The 18,985-nt window shown below is 30.8% G+C and overlaps 6 protein-coding genes across 10 annotated transcripts; 2 read left to right on the forward strand and 4 right to left on the reverse strand.

Moving 5' to 3' along the window:
- Window positions 1–63: 63 nt before the first annotated feature.
- LOC136779265 (BAG family molecular chaperone regulator 2) lies at window positions 64–2,272 on the reverse strand. The gene is made up of 3 exons (XM_066736774.1): window positions 1,856–2,272; window positions 1,616–1,728; window positions 64–1,535 (listed from the first exon to the last, which is right to left on the reverse strand). The coding sequence occupies exons 1-3, from the start codon at window positions 2,064–2,066 to the stop codon at window positions 1,302–1,304; spliced, it is 558 nt and encodes a 185-aa protein (XP_066592871.1). The 5' UTR covers window positions 2,067–2,272; the 3' UTR covers window positions 64–1,301.
- A 1,265-nt stretch (window positions 2,273–3,537) lies between these two features.
- Window positions 3,538–6,428, forward strand: LOC136779262 (uncharacterized). The gene is made up of 9 exons (XM_066736768.1): window positions 3,538–3,655; window positions 4,280–4,419; window positions 4,544–4,796; window positions 4,860–4,991; window positions 5,345–5,447; window positions 5,514–5,652; window positions 5,726–5,876; window positions 5,937–6,062; window positions 6,147–6,428. The coding sequence occupies exons 2-9, from the start codon at window positions 4,303–4,305 to the stop codon at window positions 6,323–6,325; spliced, it is 1,200 nt and encodes a 399-aa protein (XP_066592865.1). The 5' UTR covers window positions 3,538–3,655; window positions 4,280–4,302; the 3' UTR covers window positions 6,326–6,428.
- Window positions 6,425–8,713, reverse strand: LOC136779260 (fidgetin-like protein 1). Its single transcript, XM_066736765.1, has 2 exons — window positions 8,306–8,713; window positions 6,425–8,231 (listed from the first exon to the last, which is right to left on the reverse strand). The coding sequence occupies exons 1-2, from the start codon at window positions 8,455–8,457 to the stop codon at window positions 6,425–6,427; spliced, it is 1,959 nt and encodes a 652-aa protein (XP_066592862.1). The 5' UTR covers window positions 8,458–8,713.
- Window positions 8,714–8,846: 133 nt separating this feature from the next.
- Window positions 8,847–11,811, forward strand: Art3 (arginine methyltransferase 3). The gene is made up of 8 exons (XM_066736766.1): window positions 8,847–8,995; window positions 9,080–9,433; window positions 9,495–9,664; window positions 9,777–9,932; window positions 10,017–10,204; window positions 10,267–10,493; window positions 10,573–10,932; window positions 11,016–11,811. Exons 1-8 carry the CDS (start codon window positions 8,992–8,994, stop codon window positions 11,123–11,125), a joined length of 1,569 nt encoding a protein of 522 aa, XP_066592863.1. The 5' UTR covers window positions 8,847–8,991; the 3' UTR covers window positions 11,126–11,811.
- A 257-nt stretch (window positions 11,812–12,068) lies between these two features.
- Window positions 12,069–14,589, reverse strand: LOC136779263 (ETS homologous factor-like). Of its 3 annotated transcripts, none has more exons than XM_066736771.1 (7): window positions 14,272–14,589; window positions 13,600–13,723; window positions 13,242–13,496; window positions 12,978–13,049; window positions 12,560–12,640; window positions 12,280–12,475; window positions 12,069–12,203 (listed from the first exon to the last, which is right to left on the reverse strand). In XM_066736771.1, exons 2-7 carry the CDS (start codon window positions 13,661–13,663, stop codon window positions 12,092–12,094), a joined length of 780 nt encoding a protein of 259 aa, XP_066592868.1. In that variant the 5' UTR covers window positions 13,664–13,723; window positions 14,272–14,589; the 3' UTR covers window positions 12,069–12,091. The 3 variants fall into 3 exon arrangements, with proteins under 3 accessions (XP_066592868.1, XP_066592867.1, XP_066592866.1); XM_066736770.1 differs by having other exon boundaries at window positions 14,223–14,589; XM_066736769.1 differs by having other exon boundaries at window positions 13,887–14,589.
- Window positions 14,590–14,624: 35 nt separating this feature from the next.
- On the reverse strand, window positions 14,625–18,970 carry crm (cramped chromatin regulator). Of its 3 annotated transcripts, none has more exons than XR_010823536.1 (12): window positions 18,448–18,970; window positions 18,100–18,363; window positions 17,823–18,026; window positions 17,566–17,756; window positions 16,913–17,410; window positions 16,666–16,836; window positions 16,435–16,578; window positions 16,014–16,346; window positions 15,825–15,938; window positions 15,553–15,739; window positions 15,195–15,440; window positions 14,625–14,858 (listed from the first exon to the last, which is right to left on the reverse strand). XR_010823536.1 is itself a non-coding variant. In XM_066736764.1 (10 exons), the coding sequence occupies exons 1-10, from the start codon at window positions 18,701–18,703 to the stop codon at window positions 15,635–15,637; spliced, it is 2,280 nt and encodes a 759-aa protein (XP_066592861.1). In that variant the 5' UTR covers window positions 18,704–18,970; the 3' UTR covers window positions 15,455–15,634. The 3 variants fall into 3 exon arrangements, 1 of the variants encoding a protein (XP_066592861.1); XR_010823535.1 differs by having other exon boundaries at window positions 15,195–15,448; XM_066736764.1 differs by lacking the exons at window positions 14,625–14,858; window positions 15,195–15,440 and having other exon boundaries at window positions 15,455–15,739.
- Window positions 18,971–18,985: the final 15 nt, after the last annotated feature.

Genomic DNA, 18,985 nt, shown 5'->3' on the forward strand with positions numbered 1-18,985 from the left:
GAGTTTTTTTTAAATTGACTATGTGATATGGGTAAACGGTAATTAAGAATTGTTACATGAGTATTCTTTTTGTATTAATTTATTTACAAAGAAACGAATATATCTGTTACATCACAGAATAGGAATTGATAATTTAGGAAATGTATTCAATGTAAACAAAACGTATAACATAATAAATCAAAATTAATTGAAAACGGAGTACGTTTTCGGTATGGCTATTCAAGATTTAAAAATGCTTATGTTCTGCCTAACCGATTTTGAAGTATAATGAAATGAGTTAGCAAATTAGTTTTACGCAAATTATTTTTTGCTCAAGTTTTATATTTTAAGGAAATAGTGTTTTTTTTTGTTGTTGGAGCTTATTATTACCTAGTGTTTCGTATCGTAAACTACTTGAGACTGTATAAGGAAATTCTAATAGGCATCAATCATACCAAACCATTTTTTTATAAATTACTTTATATGCATTAATTTTCTATTTAAATTAGAACAATCTTTTCTTTATGTAATATTTATGTCATACTTTGCAATATAAACATTCAATTACTGAATACATTACAATGAGTTTTTGTTCTGACGATTTTGAAATAATTGTTAAATCCTGTAATAGATATCGAAAATAAAATGGAATTTGTTTTCCTGGTACTGATATATTTTCACTAAAATTTTTTTAAGGAGTTCCATGGGAGCAAGTTTAAAATTGAAAAAACATTTGTAGCCTTGGCTTATAATTAAAATTATGCTTAAGGCTTACGATATTTTATATCTTGTTGTTATACCTAATAACAGATATCTTATAAAATACATATTCATAATGTAATTACATCAATTTGCAGTAAATCATCCAATAATAACATCAGAAAGTGTAGTATTGGACACTTATAAAACTTCCTTAATATATGCATAATTTAAATTATAATTGTAAAAATCCAAAAGCCAAAAGCCAAAAATGTTTTGACTATAATTTAATTAGCATAGTCTATTGTGGCTGTGAAAAGAAATTGTTTAGCATATTTTGTGTACCAATGAAAGCAGTAGATTCTTTTGTACCCATAGAATTGAAATATATACTATCAGTAACTTTTAGTATATCAATTCTATTTTAAATGTCTTTTACTGTGCTGAGTTAAGCACCTTATTAAAATAATTACCTAGGTCTTTACATCTCACTTTTATATGGAGCTAAGGCCCTAAGTTTCTTATGAAAAGCAAATTCTGTTTTGTTCTTATTTAAAAATTTGCAGTGATCTTAAAAGTTTTGTAGAGCTATTCAAACTGATATTTTCTGCTTTGAGTATATTTCATTGCATTTCTACAGTATGCATTTTATCAATGTAATCCATGAGCCCTTGTAGTCTCTTCTTCACTCTTTTTTGATCATCTAATGTACAGCCAAGAATAGCAGTTTCAAAAATTTTGTCTGAATGACCAGTGCCTTGGGAAGAACAAGCATTCATGAATGCTACACATCTTTGTCTTGTTGCACCTGGATCACTACGAAGTCCAACTACTAGACTATCAATCAAGCCATTAACCTGTGGTCAATGACAAAATGAAAATTAATGTTAGTAAGGTTCTTATGTCTACAAATATTAGTCTGTTATGAATTCATTACCTGATGTAATGCTTCCTCCTGAATGCAATCTCTCTGTACTTTCACTAGGACATCAACTGTTGAACAACGAATTGATAATCTTTCTGCATACCTCAGTACATCGTCTCTATCAGCTATAAAAGTATGAGCAAAAACATTTTTATAGCCTAAACTGATGGAGTAAGTATAAGTAATGCTTAATCATTATTTTTAATTTAAATAAAGAAGTAGCTTTATACATTAGTAGTAGACATTACTCACGTTCTTCTAATGATCCTAAAACATCATTATTCCTAAGAGTATCCAGTGTGGTAAGCAAACTATCTCGTTCTTCTTCGAGCTTCCAAGCATTTCGCCGCAATTGTTCTACGTGGATTTCAATTTCATCAAGAAGGCTAACTAACCTGTCTTTCGGCTTTATCGTAAAATCAACATCTGCGCTTTCAATTATTTGTGGCAACGGACTTTCCATCTTGACTTTAATACAGCCGGTTACTAGTCTTTTAAAAAGTACAAGCAAATATCAGTATTGTTTAATGTTAAATCCACAAAAATGACATTAAAGTATCAACGTTGTATTAACGTCTGTCTCGGCGAAACAACATTCTAGAACTTAGAACCGCGAAGCTTCCATATTGAATTCTGACGAATCAGATTCAGACGATTTCAGTTGTGTTGTCGCCAGTCGTCGCCATCGTCGCGCATGGAGGTAGTCTTCACTCTTCAAAGAAGAAGGGGTGGTTAGCTTTGGGTGGCTTTGGATGGCTGAAGGCTGCAATCAGCACTGTTGCAAGTGGTTGCAAGAAATAGGGGTAGGGTCTAGCTAGGGTAGGGACAAGAGGAAACAGTGAGGAAAGAAGACCGCCAGGCGCCAAGACCGGCTACTATTTGTTTAGTTCATTTTTCAAATCGCAATTTTCGGCTCATTCAATATGAACAATATATATTATGTCTATTAAATGTGCTGTTTGATTTTTCCCTTTTAGACTTATGAAGCTGGGATACTTTGTCTGCCACTGATGAAACCATTTATTTGCGCGCTTTGTACAAATGTCGCCAAAGAACAATGAACGATAAAAAGATTTTTAAATAAATTACCGGTGGATAAATTGAATACCAAAAATTTCAATTCTATAGTAAAATGTAAAAAAAAGATAGAAAGATTGTGATTTTTCGACCGACTAATCTTAACTATATAGTACTTGTAAAAACATATTTTCTTATCGTCAGAAAATATTGTTTTACAGACAGCAAAATGGATTTTTATTGGAATCATTATATTTTATAAAAACTTCAGTTTAAAAATAAATATATGTATTTCTGTCTTTATCAATAATTTACATTTTACGTCACTTACAGGCTGGTGTGGTAGATTCATAAATAGAGCTAATATGTATTTTCTAACCAGAATATCCGTTTATATTTCAATGGTTTTGATGTCTTATGAATTGAATTTAATTTACTGAAAAAAATAATGTTTCACGTAGCAACTAAATAAATTAACTAGTATTGTTATCAAATAGTCCTTTACCCTTATCAATAGCGTCCAAGGTTAAAAAAATCTGCGTAATTTATAAAGATCTGCATTAAGGGTTATCCGATCCATTGAAAACTGACACTCTTATGCCGCTGCTACTACCACTAGTACTACTAACAAAAGAAAGATCTTTTAATCTTTAGAATGGATTCTGGATCCTATTATGCCAGCTGATTCACTTTTGAAAAATAAGTTTTATAATCTGAATTTCAAAATGACGTCATATTTTGCAATGTTGCCAACACATTTTGGTGAAACCCGTGACAACAGAGTAACAAAGCAGATTGCCGAAAGTATTATAAAAAATGCAAACAAAACCATTGTTGTGCAGTGATGACAAACAGCGAGAATTCAATACCCCTACTCTAAAGTATTATTCGTATGTAACATATATATAATACAAGTCAGAGTGGGGGAGTCGAATTACCACTGTCTACCATCACCGAATTGTGTAGTACTTGTAGTTCACAAGTTTCACTACTTCGCTAGTGCATATCAAGATACCACGGCATCAAGCACGGAAAGTAAGTATTCAAAAGATTTAAAACAATTTTAAATAAAAGCCTATTCACCACTTTTTTATTGACTGATAGATACATATTTTTGTCGAATGTATGTAACATACTCCATTTTATTTCATTTAATTTAACATTTACTAAAATACCAACAATAAAGACTTGTTCATTGTTATTAGTTAACTGTTTTGCATCTTGTCAGAACAATTGAAGAATTGGGTAGTTGCTCGTCGTCAATCGTTATTTTTAAGAGTCAACAATAAAAACCTTATTAAATAATTAAACTTGTTAAAAATACATTCATGCTGTAAATGTAATTGACCAATAAAGTTTAAAAATTATAATAGTAGATGTAGTAAAGTTTTAATTTTAAATTACAGTTATAGATTCTGGAATTTGAGAAAAAATTAAGCAGACTAATAATTATATAAACTCTTTAAAAAGACTTATATTTGTTGAATGAAGGTATTTGAATAAATGTGAAAAATTGAATATGTTTTCTAATAATTTCATGAAAATGTTATCAGAATAAATTAATTGATATTAAAATATTAGCAATTTATTGTTTAAATATTATAATTGACCTGATCCTGCTCAACTATACCTGTTAATATAATTCTTTGTAAATTTTAGATACTTTAATATATAAAAAGAAAATGATTTTTCCCATAGAAATATGGGAAATTATTTTTCAACACACAGACCCCATTACCCTTTTAAACCTAAAGAGAGTATGCCATACATGGAATATAGTCATTAATAAAAGTTATAAGGTATTTTTAATTTTTTTATTATATTTAATTTGTTATTAGAAGTATTTAATAAAATATTCTTATTTTAAATATATTTCAGTACATCTAAATAATGTTGTCTTGAAAAATTATTGTTTGTTTATAGTACAATAAGCACTGGTATACTAGATGCAAAAGTGACATTGCAGAGGAAGTACAGAGTTTATTATTTGAAAAGCTTTATCCTGCACAAGGTTGTACTGGATGTGACATTGAAAGTATTAGTCCTAAAATGTGGATGACCATGTACAAATTCTGGAAGACGTATAAATATTTCACAAAATATGATACTAGTGTTAAAACTATAGAACCAGTACTGTGTTCTTCAATTGAATTTATCACATGTGCTACAGTGTCAAGTATTTATTTTTAAAACTATATAATTTTAATTGTAAAAAATAAAAAAAAATCATTCTTTTTAGAAGACATATTAGCAATTGCTACATCTGAAGGAAGAATTTATTTCTTTACTTTTATTGATTCAGAAGGATATATTCTAATATCTAGAGCTAACCACATGGACTATATCTGTGATATTCAAATATTAAGATATGGTATTTAAACTATTTATACTTAACTATCAGCTACAGCACTGGTTTAGAGTAACTCAGCATGTTCATAAAATGTAAACTTTGTAATTTTGCTTGATATAATTATTTTTAAAATATCATAGAGACTCGTATATCATTCAAACTCTCTGTCTTTCTTAAAATGTAATGTAAAAATTGAAAACAAAAATTAAATTGATACACTACATCAAGAGATATATGCAATTAAAAATGCTAGAATATGCTAACACATGTGCTGTACAATTATAACTCATATATGATGCTGTAGCTGAGAGTTAAAAGGAAATACTTTTTTATAAAGAATAGTCCTCATTTATTCTAAATTAATTTTTTTTAAGACTCTCATATTGTGGCTGTGTCTGTATCAATGAGAAATGATATAAAATTTTGGAACATTATTGAAAAAAAATTGTGTTTAACAATGAAGGGTAAATTATTAGGGTAAGTATTTAATTCAATTTATAAGTGAATATTAATTAATATATAAATACTAAAATTTTTTATTAGTTCCAGCTGCAATAATTTTTGTGTTGGAATGGATAGTAAAATAACTATAGGAAAAATAGACCACAAAGGAATATTTACTAAGAGACAAATTCAATTGAACAGTGAAAATATTTATGCTCTTGCAAACAACAACGACATGGTATTGCATTTATGTTTGATTCATAATTTAGATACAAATATTAAAGAATTACTAATTTTATATAATATTACAGATTTCTGTCTACTCAAAAAATGGGTATCAAAGATATTCTTATTCTAGAAATAAATTTTGTATAGTTGATAAAACGATTAAAACTCCAGATGCAATAATAAAAAAATATTACCTTCTTAAGTCTGTACCTCAAGCAATAGCTTGTATTACAGGTAGGATATAATAGCTATAATTTAACATTAATTACTTTTTACTCTCAAACTAATTTGCAGATGATGGGTATTTGGGATTTTATATAAATGGCAGTTGGAAAATGCATAATGTATTTTCTATTCTAAATGGGGCACCTACAGCTATTATGGTTTATTTAAATCTAATGGTAATTGGTTTAGACTCAGGTAAATAATTTTAACCTCCATATATATTTCTTTTATATTGAATATTTGTTATTAAATAATCAAAAATTGTATATATTTTTACAGGCTGCGTTCATATTTTACACATGCAAAACTTTGAAACATTTGATCTTAGTACCACTGACTCACAAGAGATAATTTTAGATAATTCTTCAATAGTATCATTAGATATAATTTTACATCACGAACAAAAAAGTCTAGTAGTAACCAGTGAAAGTAAAGTCTATATAATTACATTTAATTAAAAAAATGAATTTTATTTTAATCAAATTTATAATTGTCTTCTCATTGTAGTAGTACATTTTTTAAAGGAATTTCTTTATAAATAATACCATGTAAAAATGTTAACTTTTTTTTGAAGTTCCACTTCCATATACTTTGTCCCAATCAAGATATACCGTTAAGTCTGATTGAGATACACTTGGACGTACATTTTGTAAAGCTACCTGGAAATCAATCACTGTCACGTGTCTAACATCATCTTTACTTATATTTTCTAATTGACTAAATGGAATGCATCTAATTGGCTCCATACTAGCTTCTTTGCATAAATTGGCCATATCAGCCCCAGAATAGCCGTTAGATTGCTCAGCAATATGTAACATTTCCTCTTCTGTAAGATTGTGTGATATTGACTTAAGTAAACTATGTATAATCTCTTGTCGTGCTTCAAGTTCGGGAAGAGGAATATAAAGACGTTTTACAAGTCGTCTACGGGCAGCTTCGTCCAATTCATGAGGTCTGTTTGTTGCTCCTACAATTAAAATACGATCTTCCTCCGCAGTCGCTGCTCCATCCAATTGTACTAAAAATTCCGTTTTAATTCTTCTTGAGCTCTCATGCTCAGTCTCAGATCTTTGAGACAATAAGGAATCTATTTCATCTATGAATATCACAGATGGTTGTTCGACCTTAGCAACTGCAAACAAAGCTCTAACCATCTTTTCTCCCTCTCCTATCCATTTAGAAGTCAAAGAACTTGCAGAAATTGAAAAAAATGTTGATTTACTTTGTGAAGCAATACATTTACCAATTAAAGTTTTACCAGTTCCTGGTGGACCAAATAGCAAAATTCCCTTTGGTGGGCGCCTTAACCCTGTAAAAATGTCTGGCCTTAGCATGGGAAGAACAACTACTTCTTTTATAATTTTTTTTGCAAACTGAAGACCAGCAATATCATCCCATGATATGGATGATCCTGAATCCATTATTTCATTTTTTACAAGTTCTATCATTTTTGGCTCAATATTTTTTAATCTTTCATCCTTATAGTCAAAAGTCTCATTGCTTTCTTCATGGCTACTATATGTATTCATACATTTTTCTTTCTCTCTTTCACGTTTAAAGGGACAAACAAATTTTGAATTTGCTCCATCTTTACCACCTAAAGTCTTTTTACGTGGTGCTTTATTTGCATTTGCTTGCTCTTCACTTAACATTTCTGTAGCAGATTTAAAAAAACTAGTCTTGTTTTTGGTATCTTTGACATCTACTTTATTGAATTCGGAAGAATTCTGTTGTTTGGAGCTTACAGCCACTCTACTAAAACCCTTTGATTGATCAATTTTTGGAGCTATAGAAGGAATACTCACATTTTTAGGTCTCTGTTCTGTCTGAAAAAAGTGCTTAGGAGCTCTATTGGACTCTCTATTACCTGAATCACGCGAGAAAGTTGAGTTTATGTTTTTATGACTGTTATTTGTATAAATTGAATCATTTTTATCAGTATTTTGATATTGATGAGAGGCCTTACAATTACTAAAAGTATTACTTGCAGATTGTTTCAACTCGTCACTGTTAAAAGAAAGTTTTTCAAAATCCTTAACTACTGATTTATGAGGTTGTTTACGCCGTATGGACTCTGGAGATTTAGTCCACTTATTAATAAGTTTTTCAATATGATTGTCAGTAAAACATTTTTTAGCACAGGCTAAGGTTTTATCTTTTTGGCATGAAAGAGGCTTCACTAGTTCCAGTGTAAGATTTGGGTCATTCAAAGAAGTTTGCCATTGTAATGGATCATTATTAACTGAAACATTACGTGCTTCAAATTGTTTCCAGTAATTGCTTAGCCCATTTTGGTCATCTACAATTGTTCGATAATCTTTAAGCCCTTTTCTAAGAATAATTGAAGCAGCATCTTCGGAGTCACTGTAAGCAATGTTATAAACACAAAATTTTATATAAAACAAGAATTTGAAAATCCAATTTTTGTTTATGCTTACAATGCTTTAGCTGTAAAATATTTCATGGCAAGACATCTACGTTCCAAATCAGCTACTTCTGCATCATTTTTGTCAGTTTGAGAAAATATCAGTGTATGTAACGTAGACAAGAAGTTATCCTTTTCTTTAATTAATAAATTCTTATTTGCCATTTTAACATAATATTTCTATTTTATAACTATTCAAACAAAATAAAACCATGCAATAAAAGTTGTGTAGCTAATTACATATGTATACAGGCAGTATATAAATAGCATAGTATTTAAAAAGACACAAGAATTAATACTCAAATCCTCAAAGTTTGAATCAAACAGAAGTAACTATTTAGTTACTAAACTAATAGAATAGACTATGTATACATATATGTATATAGTATATGATATGTAGTTAACATTTTCACAGATGTTCATTAACGAGGATAGTAAATAATAGCGACTTCATCGAGCCAATCATAAGCCTAAGTCATGATATTCAGCCAATAGGAAACAAAGTTATCCGGCACTATACCAACCATAACCTTGTGTGATCACTAGTTTCTTCCTACCTTTTATATATGTACACGTGTTGTTTTCTGCTTCTTCTTTTTGTATCACTTTGTTTTAAACAATTAATTATTAAACATTTGTTAATTATACATTAACTATAATTTATGATTGATGCTAAGGAGCTCATAAGATTCATCAAATATGGGTAAATTGTTAAAAAATCAATATTTTCATTTTTTAAAAAAGCCTTGAGCTTTTATTTGTTAAATGAATATTTTGGTAATTTCAGCATCATCAATAGAAGTAAATCATGATAGTGACATAAATGCACAAAATGATAGTGACAGTGGTGATGACTGGGATGAAATTAATGACGAAAGCCCTCCTATCTTATGTCTCTTTTGTCAGGAAACAGTCTTTGATTTTCCTACTGCCTTACAGCACTTAAAAGATCATCATAAATTTGATCTCTCATACTTTGTGATCAAACATTCTTTAGATACTTATTCATACATTAAATTCATTAATTATGTTCGACAGACAAATTTAACTCCAGTACAGTTAAAAACCTTGAGTAGAAATGTTTGGGAAGATGATATTTATTTGCAGCCTTTTAAGAAAGATGATTCATGGCTAATGTTTGGTAAGTCTGCATAAAAATATATTTAAAATTTAATATAATCAACAAATATTTTTATTCATAGACATAGAGGATTTAAACGTACATGTACCAAAACCTATTGCTTATACTGTAAACTCTGAAAATGGTTGTGTTACATTATCAGAAACCCATTTTGTAGAGCTTCAGAGAACAATACAGTCCTTAAAGGCTGAATTAGAACAACGTGAATTAGCTTGTCTTTTTGCTAAACAGGTAGTATACTTTAAATATTATAAGTTTTGTTTGTCTTTAAGACAAAATAAATAGATCACACATATTATAGTTTTTTAATAATAGTCAAAATATTAAACAAAAATTTTTTTAGCAAATTGATGAGATGTCCAAACAAGCCCAAAAATTATTTTTAGATGATGAAGTTCAGAAAGTTAGTAAGCCAAGTGTTAAGAAAGTTAGCTGCTGCAATGACCAGGGTTATTTTAACACATATAGCCACTTTGCTATCCACCATGAAATGTTGACAGTTTGTAAAATTAAATATAAAAATTTGTCATTTGGTTTTTATCACCAATATTAATAGTAATTTTAAATTTACATTGTTTTGAAGGATAAAGTAAGGACTGAAAGTTACAGAGACGCTCTGTTGACAAATTCAAACAAGTTTAATGGCTGTACAATGTTAGATGTTGGATGTGGGACTGGTATTCTTTCAATGTTTGCTGCAAAATCTGGATGCCGAAAAGTAATTAGTGTTGATGAGTCTGAAGTAATATATCATGCTATGGATATAGTAAGGTAACGGATTTAATCAAAAAAATATACTATAACTAAATTTATAATTATAATAATATTTCTAGGGAGAATAATTTAAGTGATATAATTACCTTGAAAAAAGGTAGATTAGAAGATATTGATTTGGATGAAAATAAAGTAGATGCAATTGTTTCTGAATGGATGGGTTATTTTCTACTATTCGAAGGAATGTTAGATACAATTATTTATGCCAGAGATAACTATTTATCCCCTGGTGGACAATTGCTTCCAAACAGATGCACAATTAGTATAGTAGGAAGTGGAGATACAAGTATTAAAATATTTTTATCTGGTGTTTAAAGATTAATATCATTTTTTGAAAATGATTTATTTTTTGCTTATTTCTACAGGGAGATATATAGATTTAGTTGATTATTGGTCAAATGTATATGGCTTCAAAATGACTTGCATGAAGGCTGAAGTTTTACGAGAACCTAGTATTGAAATATGCAATCCTGCTGATCTCATAACTAATACTGCAGAAATACAAATGTTTGATTTATATACAGTAACAACGGATTGTGTAAATTTCTGCGCGCCATTTAATTTAATTGTATCGAAAACAGGATCGCTGACAGCATTAGTTGGATATTTTGATGTATTTTTTGACTTGGATAATCCTATTTCATTTAGTACTAGCCCATTTGCATCACCAACTCATTGGAAACAAACAGTATTTTCACTCAGTGAGCCAATCAGCATAAGTGAAGGTTATTTATTCTTTTATTTTATTTAAAAAATATTAACTAATTCATTTTAATTATATTGTATCTGATTGAAACATTTTTTTCAGGCGAAGTTATAAGCGGAAAACTTATCTGCCGAAGGCATATAAAGGATGTCCGCGGTTTAATTATCACTATTCAAATCAAGAACTTCCAACAAGTTTACTATTTAGATTAGAATGATAGAGATTACGAGTAATTTTATGAAATAAAACTTAGCGAATTTTAGAAAATCTTGAAAATAGAATTTATAGCAAGAGACAAGTTATAAATTTCTAAAACTATTATTTCAAGTCCGATTAATATACTGTACTCTCAAATTAACTTTGCTCGTACTCTTAATGAAAAAGCTATAATTTATGAAGATTAGTAATCCATATTAATCATTATTAAAATGAATTAATTGCCACAAGTAATTGTAAAAATAAAATATTCTCTCGTGCCTTTTTTTAACCGTTTAAAGCTTGTAATATACCTAGTTGTATTTGCAAAAAAGGACATTTGAAATCAGTAATTATTAAATAGGAAAAATCATCTTGAAACTTAATATATTAGTAAATGCTCTCTTTTAAAAGGTTTATACACAATTCCAGTTAATCAACTAAATTTTAAATATCTAGAAAGAGCTTATAGATTAATCAGTCTCAATTTAAATAAAGTATCTGTATACTTTCAATGCTATTGACAAACTAAGATATAATGTTCGCACAATATACTTATAATATTCACAAATTTCTCAAGAAATATATATATATATATATATATATATATATATATATATATATGTGAAACTATATATTTTTGAAGACTCGCTTAACTATATCTTTATTGTTACTTTTGAAGAAAGCACTCCTAATCATGAATGCTAATGCACATTATACAAGAATAGTATAATTCTGTGATAAAAAAGATTCAGCATTTCGAATGCTCACTCTTTTGTATAATAAAATTATTTCCTTTAAAGTTGATATAAATATATATTTAACAATTTGTAGAATCGAACGAACTGTTAATGTTGAAAAATTGCGTCGTAGATAGACTCTTATAACATATTTAGCCTGCTAATGTAGAGGCATTCGATACTGTAAATGTGGAAAAGGATTTAAGAAAAAAAAAATCAATAAATTTGTGTAATGTTATATTATCAGGCACGAAAATTTGGATTATCAGTTTGCCATCCTCTCGCATTTGGTCCAAATTGGTAGACCAATCGGCGACCGAGTACAGGTTGAAATATTTTACTTTTATAATAATACCTAAAATAAGTTCTCGCTTACTATATAGATTAAGGTGCTTTGTTGATAGACCAAATTATGCAAATGGGATATCTACCTCATTGCCCGACTAAGCTTCTCATAAGTCATTTTCGTGTTTCCTTTCCGAGAACCCCACCGCTTTGCAACTTCATCACTCTTTACAAATCGAAACTTTGCTTGTGAATAATCTTCCCAACAAATTAAGCTTGGACATGTTTCTCGATTTCGAAGAAGATCCCTTATGAATTCCCAGAGTTTGCCTTGGCCAGTTGCTTTAAGTACAAAATAACAAAAATGTTACTTCACATACAATACTGAAATAATACAATAATTCTAGAATTATAAAATATAAATACCATTTTTCTTTGCTTTGAGTAACCTTGGTCGGCCGGGAGATCGCTTTGTTGGGACTTCTATACTGTTCTCCGATTCTACGTCTATTGAACGAAAAATAATGTTCTGTTACACGTTACGATTCTCTGAACAAATACATACAGAAAGTTGCAAAAGTCACTCATTTCCAAGAAAAAAAACAACGCTAAAGCGAAATTAAGAAAAAGATTCTTTAGTTGTTTTTCAATCCAGAATGCTTCTTTTTGGAACATTTGTGTTATTTTAAAATATACATCATCTGTCAATTATTTCTCTTATATTAGTCTCATTTGCCTCGAATCTTTTTCCTTAGTTTCATCCCAATAGTGTTATTATGTCGCTTGACGATAATGCGCAATTGTAGCAACAACCTGTATAGCTAAAAAGCGTATAAAAATATACCAGATATGCTGGTATTGTTGATTTGTCCATAATCATCGTCGTTAATGGTATGTAATGTATCCAGTGGTTGAACTAAAACAATGATGTAATATTACAAACAGGGTAAACAATTAAAATAAAATGCGTTTAATTTAGCTTTTAAACTGCCGCGATAACGCAATGAAGCAAAAAAAGTATAAACTAATAAAAAGTTTGCGTTATCCAAGTATACTAATTGTATTACAGGAAAAACATATTATGGTGCATTAAAATTTTGTTACGTACGTGCGCTAGATGTATGTTGCGAATGTAAGAGATCGTAGAGTTTTTCTCCGTATATAGGATCGTGCGTAATGAAGTTTTCCCTAGAAAGGATGACGAGCTCCTTTCCTGGGAGAGCCAGGCTCTGTTGTATCGAGCTGTAAGGTTGGCCCATGTAAGATGCTGCCGATATTAACCAATTTATTGTTTCATCTCGGCACCAATTTTTTATTGGTTTATCCGTCCATCCAGTACCATCAACCTCTTCGGCCTCATCACCTGTTTAATTCCATTAATTAAATTCCACTGTGTACACTAAATGATTTCTTTGTATTTTTCGATATATTAATACACATGTTACAATGATTAACAATGATTTTACCAAGAGAGCACTTTTTTCGAGATATACCGTAGAGACTTTCTTTTCTTAGGGAGAGTGAATCCATATCCAGTAAAAAGTGGTCGTCATCGTCGTGCAAATTTGTAGTATTAAACGAAGAGTACGCCTAAAAATATAGTGTACTTAGGGTAAAACGAACGATTAGTAAGTAAATCATAAAATAAATGCTTTCTGGAGATTTATAAAATGCGTTTCTTTAAATTAAAAGAAATAAAGAAAAGGTAAAATTTTATGGCGTTGACTAACGTTGATAACAATATTCTACTTACTTTAATCATGTTAGTTTTGTCATAGTTTTCAAAAGGATCCATCATAATTTAATTTTTTGTACGTAGTAATTAAAATTCTACGAATATATTCCAAGACAAAGTATATCGGTGCACGTATATGTTATCGCAGTTTAGCACTGATCACTGAAGCTTGATGTACAATAATTAATCTATTGATAAATAGAATGAATAAATAAATAAAATAACATGTATGGCTTTCTCATAAGATTTTGCTGGTGAAGATTTGCATTGGAAGAGAGCGAAAACCCGTGTAGTAAGAGGAAGAGTAATAAGAAGAAAATAGCGCGCTACTACGTAATGGTGCAGTGTATTTACGTATTACAGTAATGCGATCAACTGCGATGTTGACTGAAGTGAAGAATACCGAATACTGAGGAGCAGAGCACGGCAGAAGCGAGTAAAGTACAATGTTATCCAGTGAGGCACTGAGGAGGTCTGACTAGTGACTACTGACTACACTGACCAGCCAGACCAGCTCTGACTACTGCCGAGTGGCATTTGGCAATAGTGACTGCTGATACCCTGATACCAATACTAGCATGCCTGGTGCCATTGATACCGGTGAGACGAGCGTTGCCGAGTAAGCTCGAAGTGTCACACGAACCATCGAAATCGGTATTCGGTTGCGGAGGTATACAGTAAAAAACCTATGTCTTCCAAAGCGTAAAACTCAAGGATATCTACAACTTTACGCTATCCTGTTCAATACTACGCACTCGTGCCAGTCGTCCCTGCGTCCTTGCTCTCCGCGTCAGCGACCATTAACATAATCATTCGCAAATGACGCCAATGACTACGTCCAGCTCCAACTCCAATTCTAACATGACGTAGTAATTTCAGTCCTCTCTTTCTATTTATATATACATCCACGTACACATATGTACGCGTGTCCCAATTACCAACTCGGTTCCAGATGGTATTTCAATGATCTTGCGAGCGTGTTTGTCCCATCTAAAAATTTGGAAATAATTTAGTCTTGTGTAGTAAAAGTAGAAGAAATGGAGAAGAGAATATATTAAGGGATTTTAGCAGATTGAAAGCTAATTACTGTAAATGGGCGGGGAAGACGGTGCCTGGCATTAATAATGTGGACTGAGGTGAGGGTAAGTGTAAAAAAGAGAGAGGGAAAGAGAATGATGGAGAAACTGCTAGAGCCAATAATACTGCCAGTAGCAGCCGGCCAACAGCAATACTGCTGTAGGAAAGCAAAAAGTAAGGAGCAGAGAGGATTATAGATGGATGAATCAGACATAAATTGACTAGTAGCTAATGGTAAATTAAACAAACCCGGGAATGTCCCCACGACCTGTGCGCAAAAGCTGGTTTCATCTGGGATTTCCCGCACTTGCACCACAACCAATCAGCGTTCATACTCCACCTGATTTCCCCTTCCATCCTTAGACTCTTACGTAACGATAAATCGTTTGATATTTATCGTTATGTTTGTAAGCGTTTAAAGCAGGGACGATAGGAGGCTTATTTCGTTTTGTTTCTTTTTCCTTTAACGCCATCTGCTTATATATATGTTTTTACCTAAATGCCTCCCCAGAAACATAGCAGGATACATGAGTAATTCAAAAACACGTTTTTTGATATCCTCATTTATTTATAAAGATAAAAAAATGTAGGTATGATTAATAAATACCTTGTGATCAAAACATTAAACAGGATTGTTAATATAAATAAATATTTTGTTAAGAAATGAATACTTGTAAAAAGTTTGTCATTTATTTTTTATTTTCATCGTCAGCTATTTGTGATGCCAGATTTGCAAATTTTGCCATGTAGTCCACGGTATTTTCCCCCATTAGACATTGCATGTGTGAGACAACCTGATGAAAAATCCAAAATAAATTGATATTGCAGGTACTTAAAATATTTGAAAGATTTATAATGAAGAAAAGGGCAAATGTTTACATCGGAAGATGGTCGTGTATCCTCAACAATATTTTCGCCCGTATGACTTCTCTGTGAAATTTTTATTGGTGAGTCAAGTTGTCCTAAAAAGCTGCTGAGTGAAAAATCTGCAACCTAAAGTCACCCAGACAAATGTTATTCCGGCTTAAGGAACTATGTAATCATAAAAAATTGCATTTCAATAATTACTTCACTATTGAGCCACTGATTCTCTCCTTCTTTGAGAATTTGAGTAGCACTAGTAATAATAGAGTTTGAAGGCTTTGCTTCTTCCCCGACCGGGAGCGTTTCGAGGAAATGATTTACTCTCATTTTATTTACATCACATGTTAAAATCTCATTAGAATCATCAATAACGTTACTTAGCAATATTAAATTATTTTTTTCTCCTGGTTGATCATTTATTGCGTTGAGAGTTTCTGTATTTTTATTAGAGTCCATAGCTACAGGTGGTACCCTTTGAACGACGAGACTTTTTTGGCGTACAGTTCTTCCTCGTTTACAAAACCGTGTTTTAAATTTCTGTAACAGAATTTGTTTTAAAATTTGTACCATTAAACTTTAGAATAGGTTTATAAATGAAATTTCGCGTGGTATATTTAATAATTACATCCAATTGGGTTTTGAAAGCATTTTGGGCACCCATTTTATCGTAAACTTGTGGATTGAGTGGCCTTCTAAAAGTAGATTCCTTGGTAGAGGGAACACGCGAAGATACTACAGTTTCGTTGCTGCCTGAAGCGTTCTCATAAAACTAAAAAAAAAATATATATATATATAATTTGATAAATTTAAATTTTAAATATACTGTTCTCTAGATGTAAAATAAATGAGTAAATACCTTATTTGTACCATAACTGTGTTTGGCCAAAGATAACAATTTTTGTAATGCATATCGCAAGCTATCGTCGCCCATCGTACAGGAGGATGTTGATGTTTTCTCTGATGGATCATTACCTAGTGGAGGAGAATCCCACCAGTACTCTAAGCTTATTTTAGAATCACGGCCAAACTAAAATAATTCATATATTCGTTAAATTGGTACAATACATTGTTAATTTAAATATTATTTAAGCAAATGCTGGTACCATTAAATAAAGATCTCCAACAGTAATAGAATTTGCTTCATCAATATTCCATCCTTCCTGAATTCTTTCAATAGTTTCTCTTCCAGGAAATCTATTAGGCTCTATCGGTTGTTCCGTTACTGGCTTTTCAGAGTTATTTGTTGGTATTAGTTTCTCTGTACTACTCCCACTTGGTTCCGCGATATCCATGTCACTATTGTTATCAGGAAGATTACAGGAATCATCAGCTACACTAATACCAGCTTTTTTATCCAATTTGTAACGTTTAATTCCTTTTTTTCCAACACCTTTTAAATATTGCACTGATCCCAGCATTTCCAATCTTGAACTCTTTAGACCAAGACGTTTTTCATAGGAATTTAAACTAACACTGTTACTTGTAAGGTATTCACCAAGGTTCACCATAGGTAAAGCTATTTTACATCCTGTTGGTGGTGCTACCCGTAACAGGCTTTCATTATTTGTATTTATAGTATCTAAGTTTTCTATATTTATATACTATTGTGTAATTAAGGACAACACTGTATCCCTCTCTTTACATCATATCACTTCCTGATACAGCAAAATTGAATTTAATGGTTGGAATAAAGAAGAAGTAATTAATTTACCCATTTTACATGATTGGTTCTAATATATTGTACTGATAAGGATACATCTCTGTATTTTGGAGGCCTCCACCTCTGTTGTAGGAAACTTATTAAGCTAGATATCCTCCGCTGAATTGGCAGTAGAGTTCGTACTCTTGGATTCATTGATGCTGCTTGTACTTGCCACCATGCCATGTTATTTTTTGGTTTCAACTCTATTGTTATTCTTGATGGTAATTTAATTTCCTCTTGCCAATCTATGTTCATATTTTTGTATATAAAATTGTATAAAAAATTTTAATGATACTTTAATTAATGTATACCTTCTAATTGATTTAATTTTCTTAAAGCTCTGCAAATTGGAGTTTTTATTCTCATTGTTTTTCCACGCAATCTTACTTGTGTTGAGCCCCAATAAACCAATTCATTTAATTTTAAATGAACTTTTTCATGTAGGCGTGGCAATTTACGTCTTAGCTCACCATAATTAATCAAACCATAGAGCTCCTGAGATGTTTTCTTCACATCTGAAAATTTTATTACTATTAGATACAGTTTTAATAAGAGTAAATAAAAATTTGATAAAATGTTATGCCTAACCTTCTGAAAATTTTAAATTTTTTGAAATTTTTAACCACGTTCTGTAATAGAAATGACGAATTTGCTCTTTATTTTTAATAGTATTTTCAGGTAAGCCTTTTTTTTTTCCTTGACTTAAAAAATAGCTTTGAAGGGCATCAAAGTCTTTACCATATTCATTAAGTGCTTTAAAAAATGTACTTTTATCTTCCATTGACCACAGCTCACATGATCTCTTCAAAGATTTGATCACTTTAGCTTCTGCATTGTCTTCATCCTTACTATCTATAGTCAATAAAAAATTATTTATTTCTTTAGGTGTTTATGACAATTATGTATAAAATGGTATGTCATTGTGGAGATTTAAACCTTTTTTGTCACCGGTCTGACTTGGATCACCGCTATCCGCTTTGAACCTTTTTGTTCCACGAATAAGACGCACTTGCGTATTTTTTGTATCAGTAGTAGTTTTTGAATCAAAAACAGTTTGTGTTATTTGAGATGTTACCTGTGTTTCTTCCTTCTTTAAATTTACCTGCTCCATTTGATTTTCACTTTCATCTCTTGTTTTGTTCAATGGACCCTCGTCAATCTTATTTTCTGTTAAATTTTTGCTAGTTTCCATTTTAAAAATAGATTTGTCTTTTTACTCCGGGAATAACTTAAAAATCTAGAGTTCTGTATCTCTGCCGCATAGTAATAATCAACAGTGTTACAAGGTTATTATATGGTCATTACTGTCATTACCAGTCAATACAATACTTATATACAGTTTACAGTACTTTATAGGTTAGATAGGTTATGGCTGTATTCAGTTCATGTAAGCACAGACAGACTATGGATGGACGCTGTAGTGCACTGTGATAGACTGGTAGTAGTGAAATGGAGTGGTGTGGTGGTTCACTCC

Source organism: Prorops nasuta, unplaced genomic scaffold, assembly GCF_024137725.1.
Source record: "Prorops nasuta isolate Cenicafe-Biocafe unplaced genomic scaffold, Cenicafe_Pnas_1.2 PNAS00015, whole genome shotgun sequence".
NCBI classification, from domain to species: domain Eukaryota; kingdom Metazoa; phylum Arthropoda; class Insecta; order Hymenoptera; family Bethylidae; genus Prorops; species Prorops nasuta.

Coding starts and splice junctions, on each gene's coding strand:
- LOC136779263 (XM_066736769.1), bottom strand. CDS start 13,931: ATGATGGATCCTTTTGAAAACTATGACAAAACTAACATGATTAAA. Junction 13,724..13,886: donor ACAAAACTAACATGATTAAA/GTAAGTAGAATA, acceptor CTATATTTTTAG/GCGTACTCTTCGTTTAATAC. Junction 12,641..12,977: donor CAACAATACCAGCATATCTG/GTATATTTTTAT, acceptor TTCGTTCAATAG/ACGTAGAATCGGAGAACAGT.
- Art3 (XM_066736766.1), top strand. Junction 9,434..9,494: donor TGATTCATGGCTAATGTTTG/GTAAGTCTGCAT, acceptor TTTTATTCATAG/ACATAGAGGATTTAAACGTA. Junction 10,494..10,572: donor AGTAGGAAGTGGAGATACAA/GTATTAAAATAT, acceptor TTATTTCTACAG/GGAGATATATAGATTTAGTT.
- LOC136779260 (XM_066736765.1), bottom strand. CDS start 8,457: ATGGCAAATAAGAATTTATTAATTAAAGAAAAGGATAACTTCTTGTCT. Junction 8,232..8,305: donor TATTTTACAGCTAAAGCATT/GTAAGCATAAAC, acceptor CATTGCTTACAG/TGACTCCGAAGATGCTGCTT.
- crm (XM_066736764.1), bottom strand. CDS start 18,703: ATGGAAACTAGCAAAAATTTAACAGAAAATAAGATTGACGAGGGTCCA. Junction 16,837..16,912: donor TTGGAGATCTTTATTTAATG/GTACCAGCATTT, acceptor GAATTATTTTAG/TTTGGCCGTGATTCTAAAAT. Junction 15,939..16,013: donor ATCAGTGGCTCAATAGTGAA/GTAATTATTGAA, acceptor GGGTGACTTTAG/GTTGCAGATTTTTCACTCAG.
- LOC136779262 (XM_066736768.1), top strand. CDS start 4,303: ATGATTTTTCCCATAGAAATATGGGAAATTATTTTTCAACACACAGAC. Junction 4,797..4,859: donor CACATGTGCTACAGTGTCAA/GTATTTATTTTT, acceptor CATTCTTTTTAG/AAGACATATTAGCAATTGCT. Junction 6,063..6,146: donor GGTAATTGGTTTAGACTCAG/GTAAATAATTTT, acceptor ATATTTTTACAG/GCTGCGTTCATATTTTACAC.
- LOC136779265 (XM_066736774.1), bottom strand. CDS start 2,066: ATGGAAAGTCCGTTGCCACAAATAATTGAAAGCGCAGATGTTGATTTT. Junction 1,729..1,855: donor TTTAGGATCATTAGAAGAAC/GTGAGTAATGTC, acceptor ATACTTTTATAG/CTGATAGAGACGATGTACTG. Junction 1,536..1,615: donor AGGAGGAAGCATTACATCAG/GTAATGAATTCA, acceptor CATTGACCACAG/GTTAATGGCTTGATTGATAG.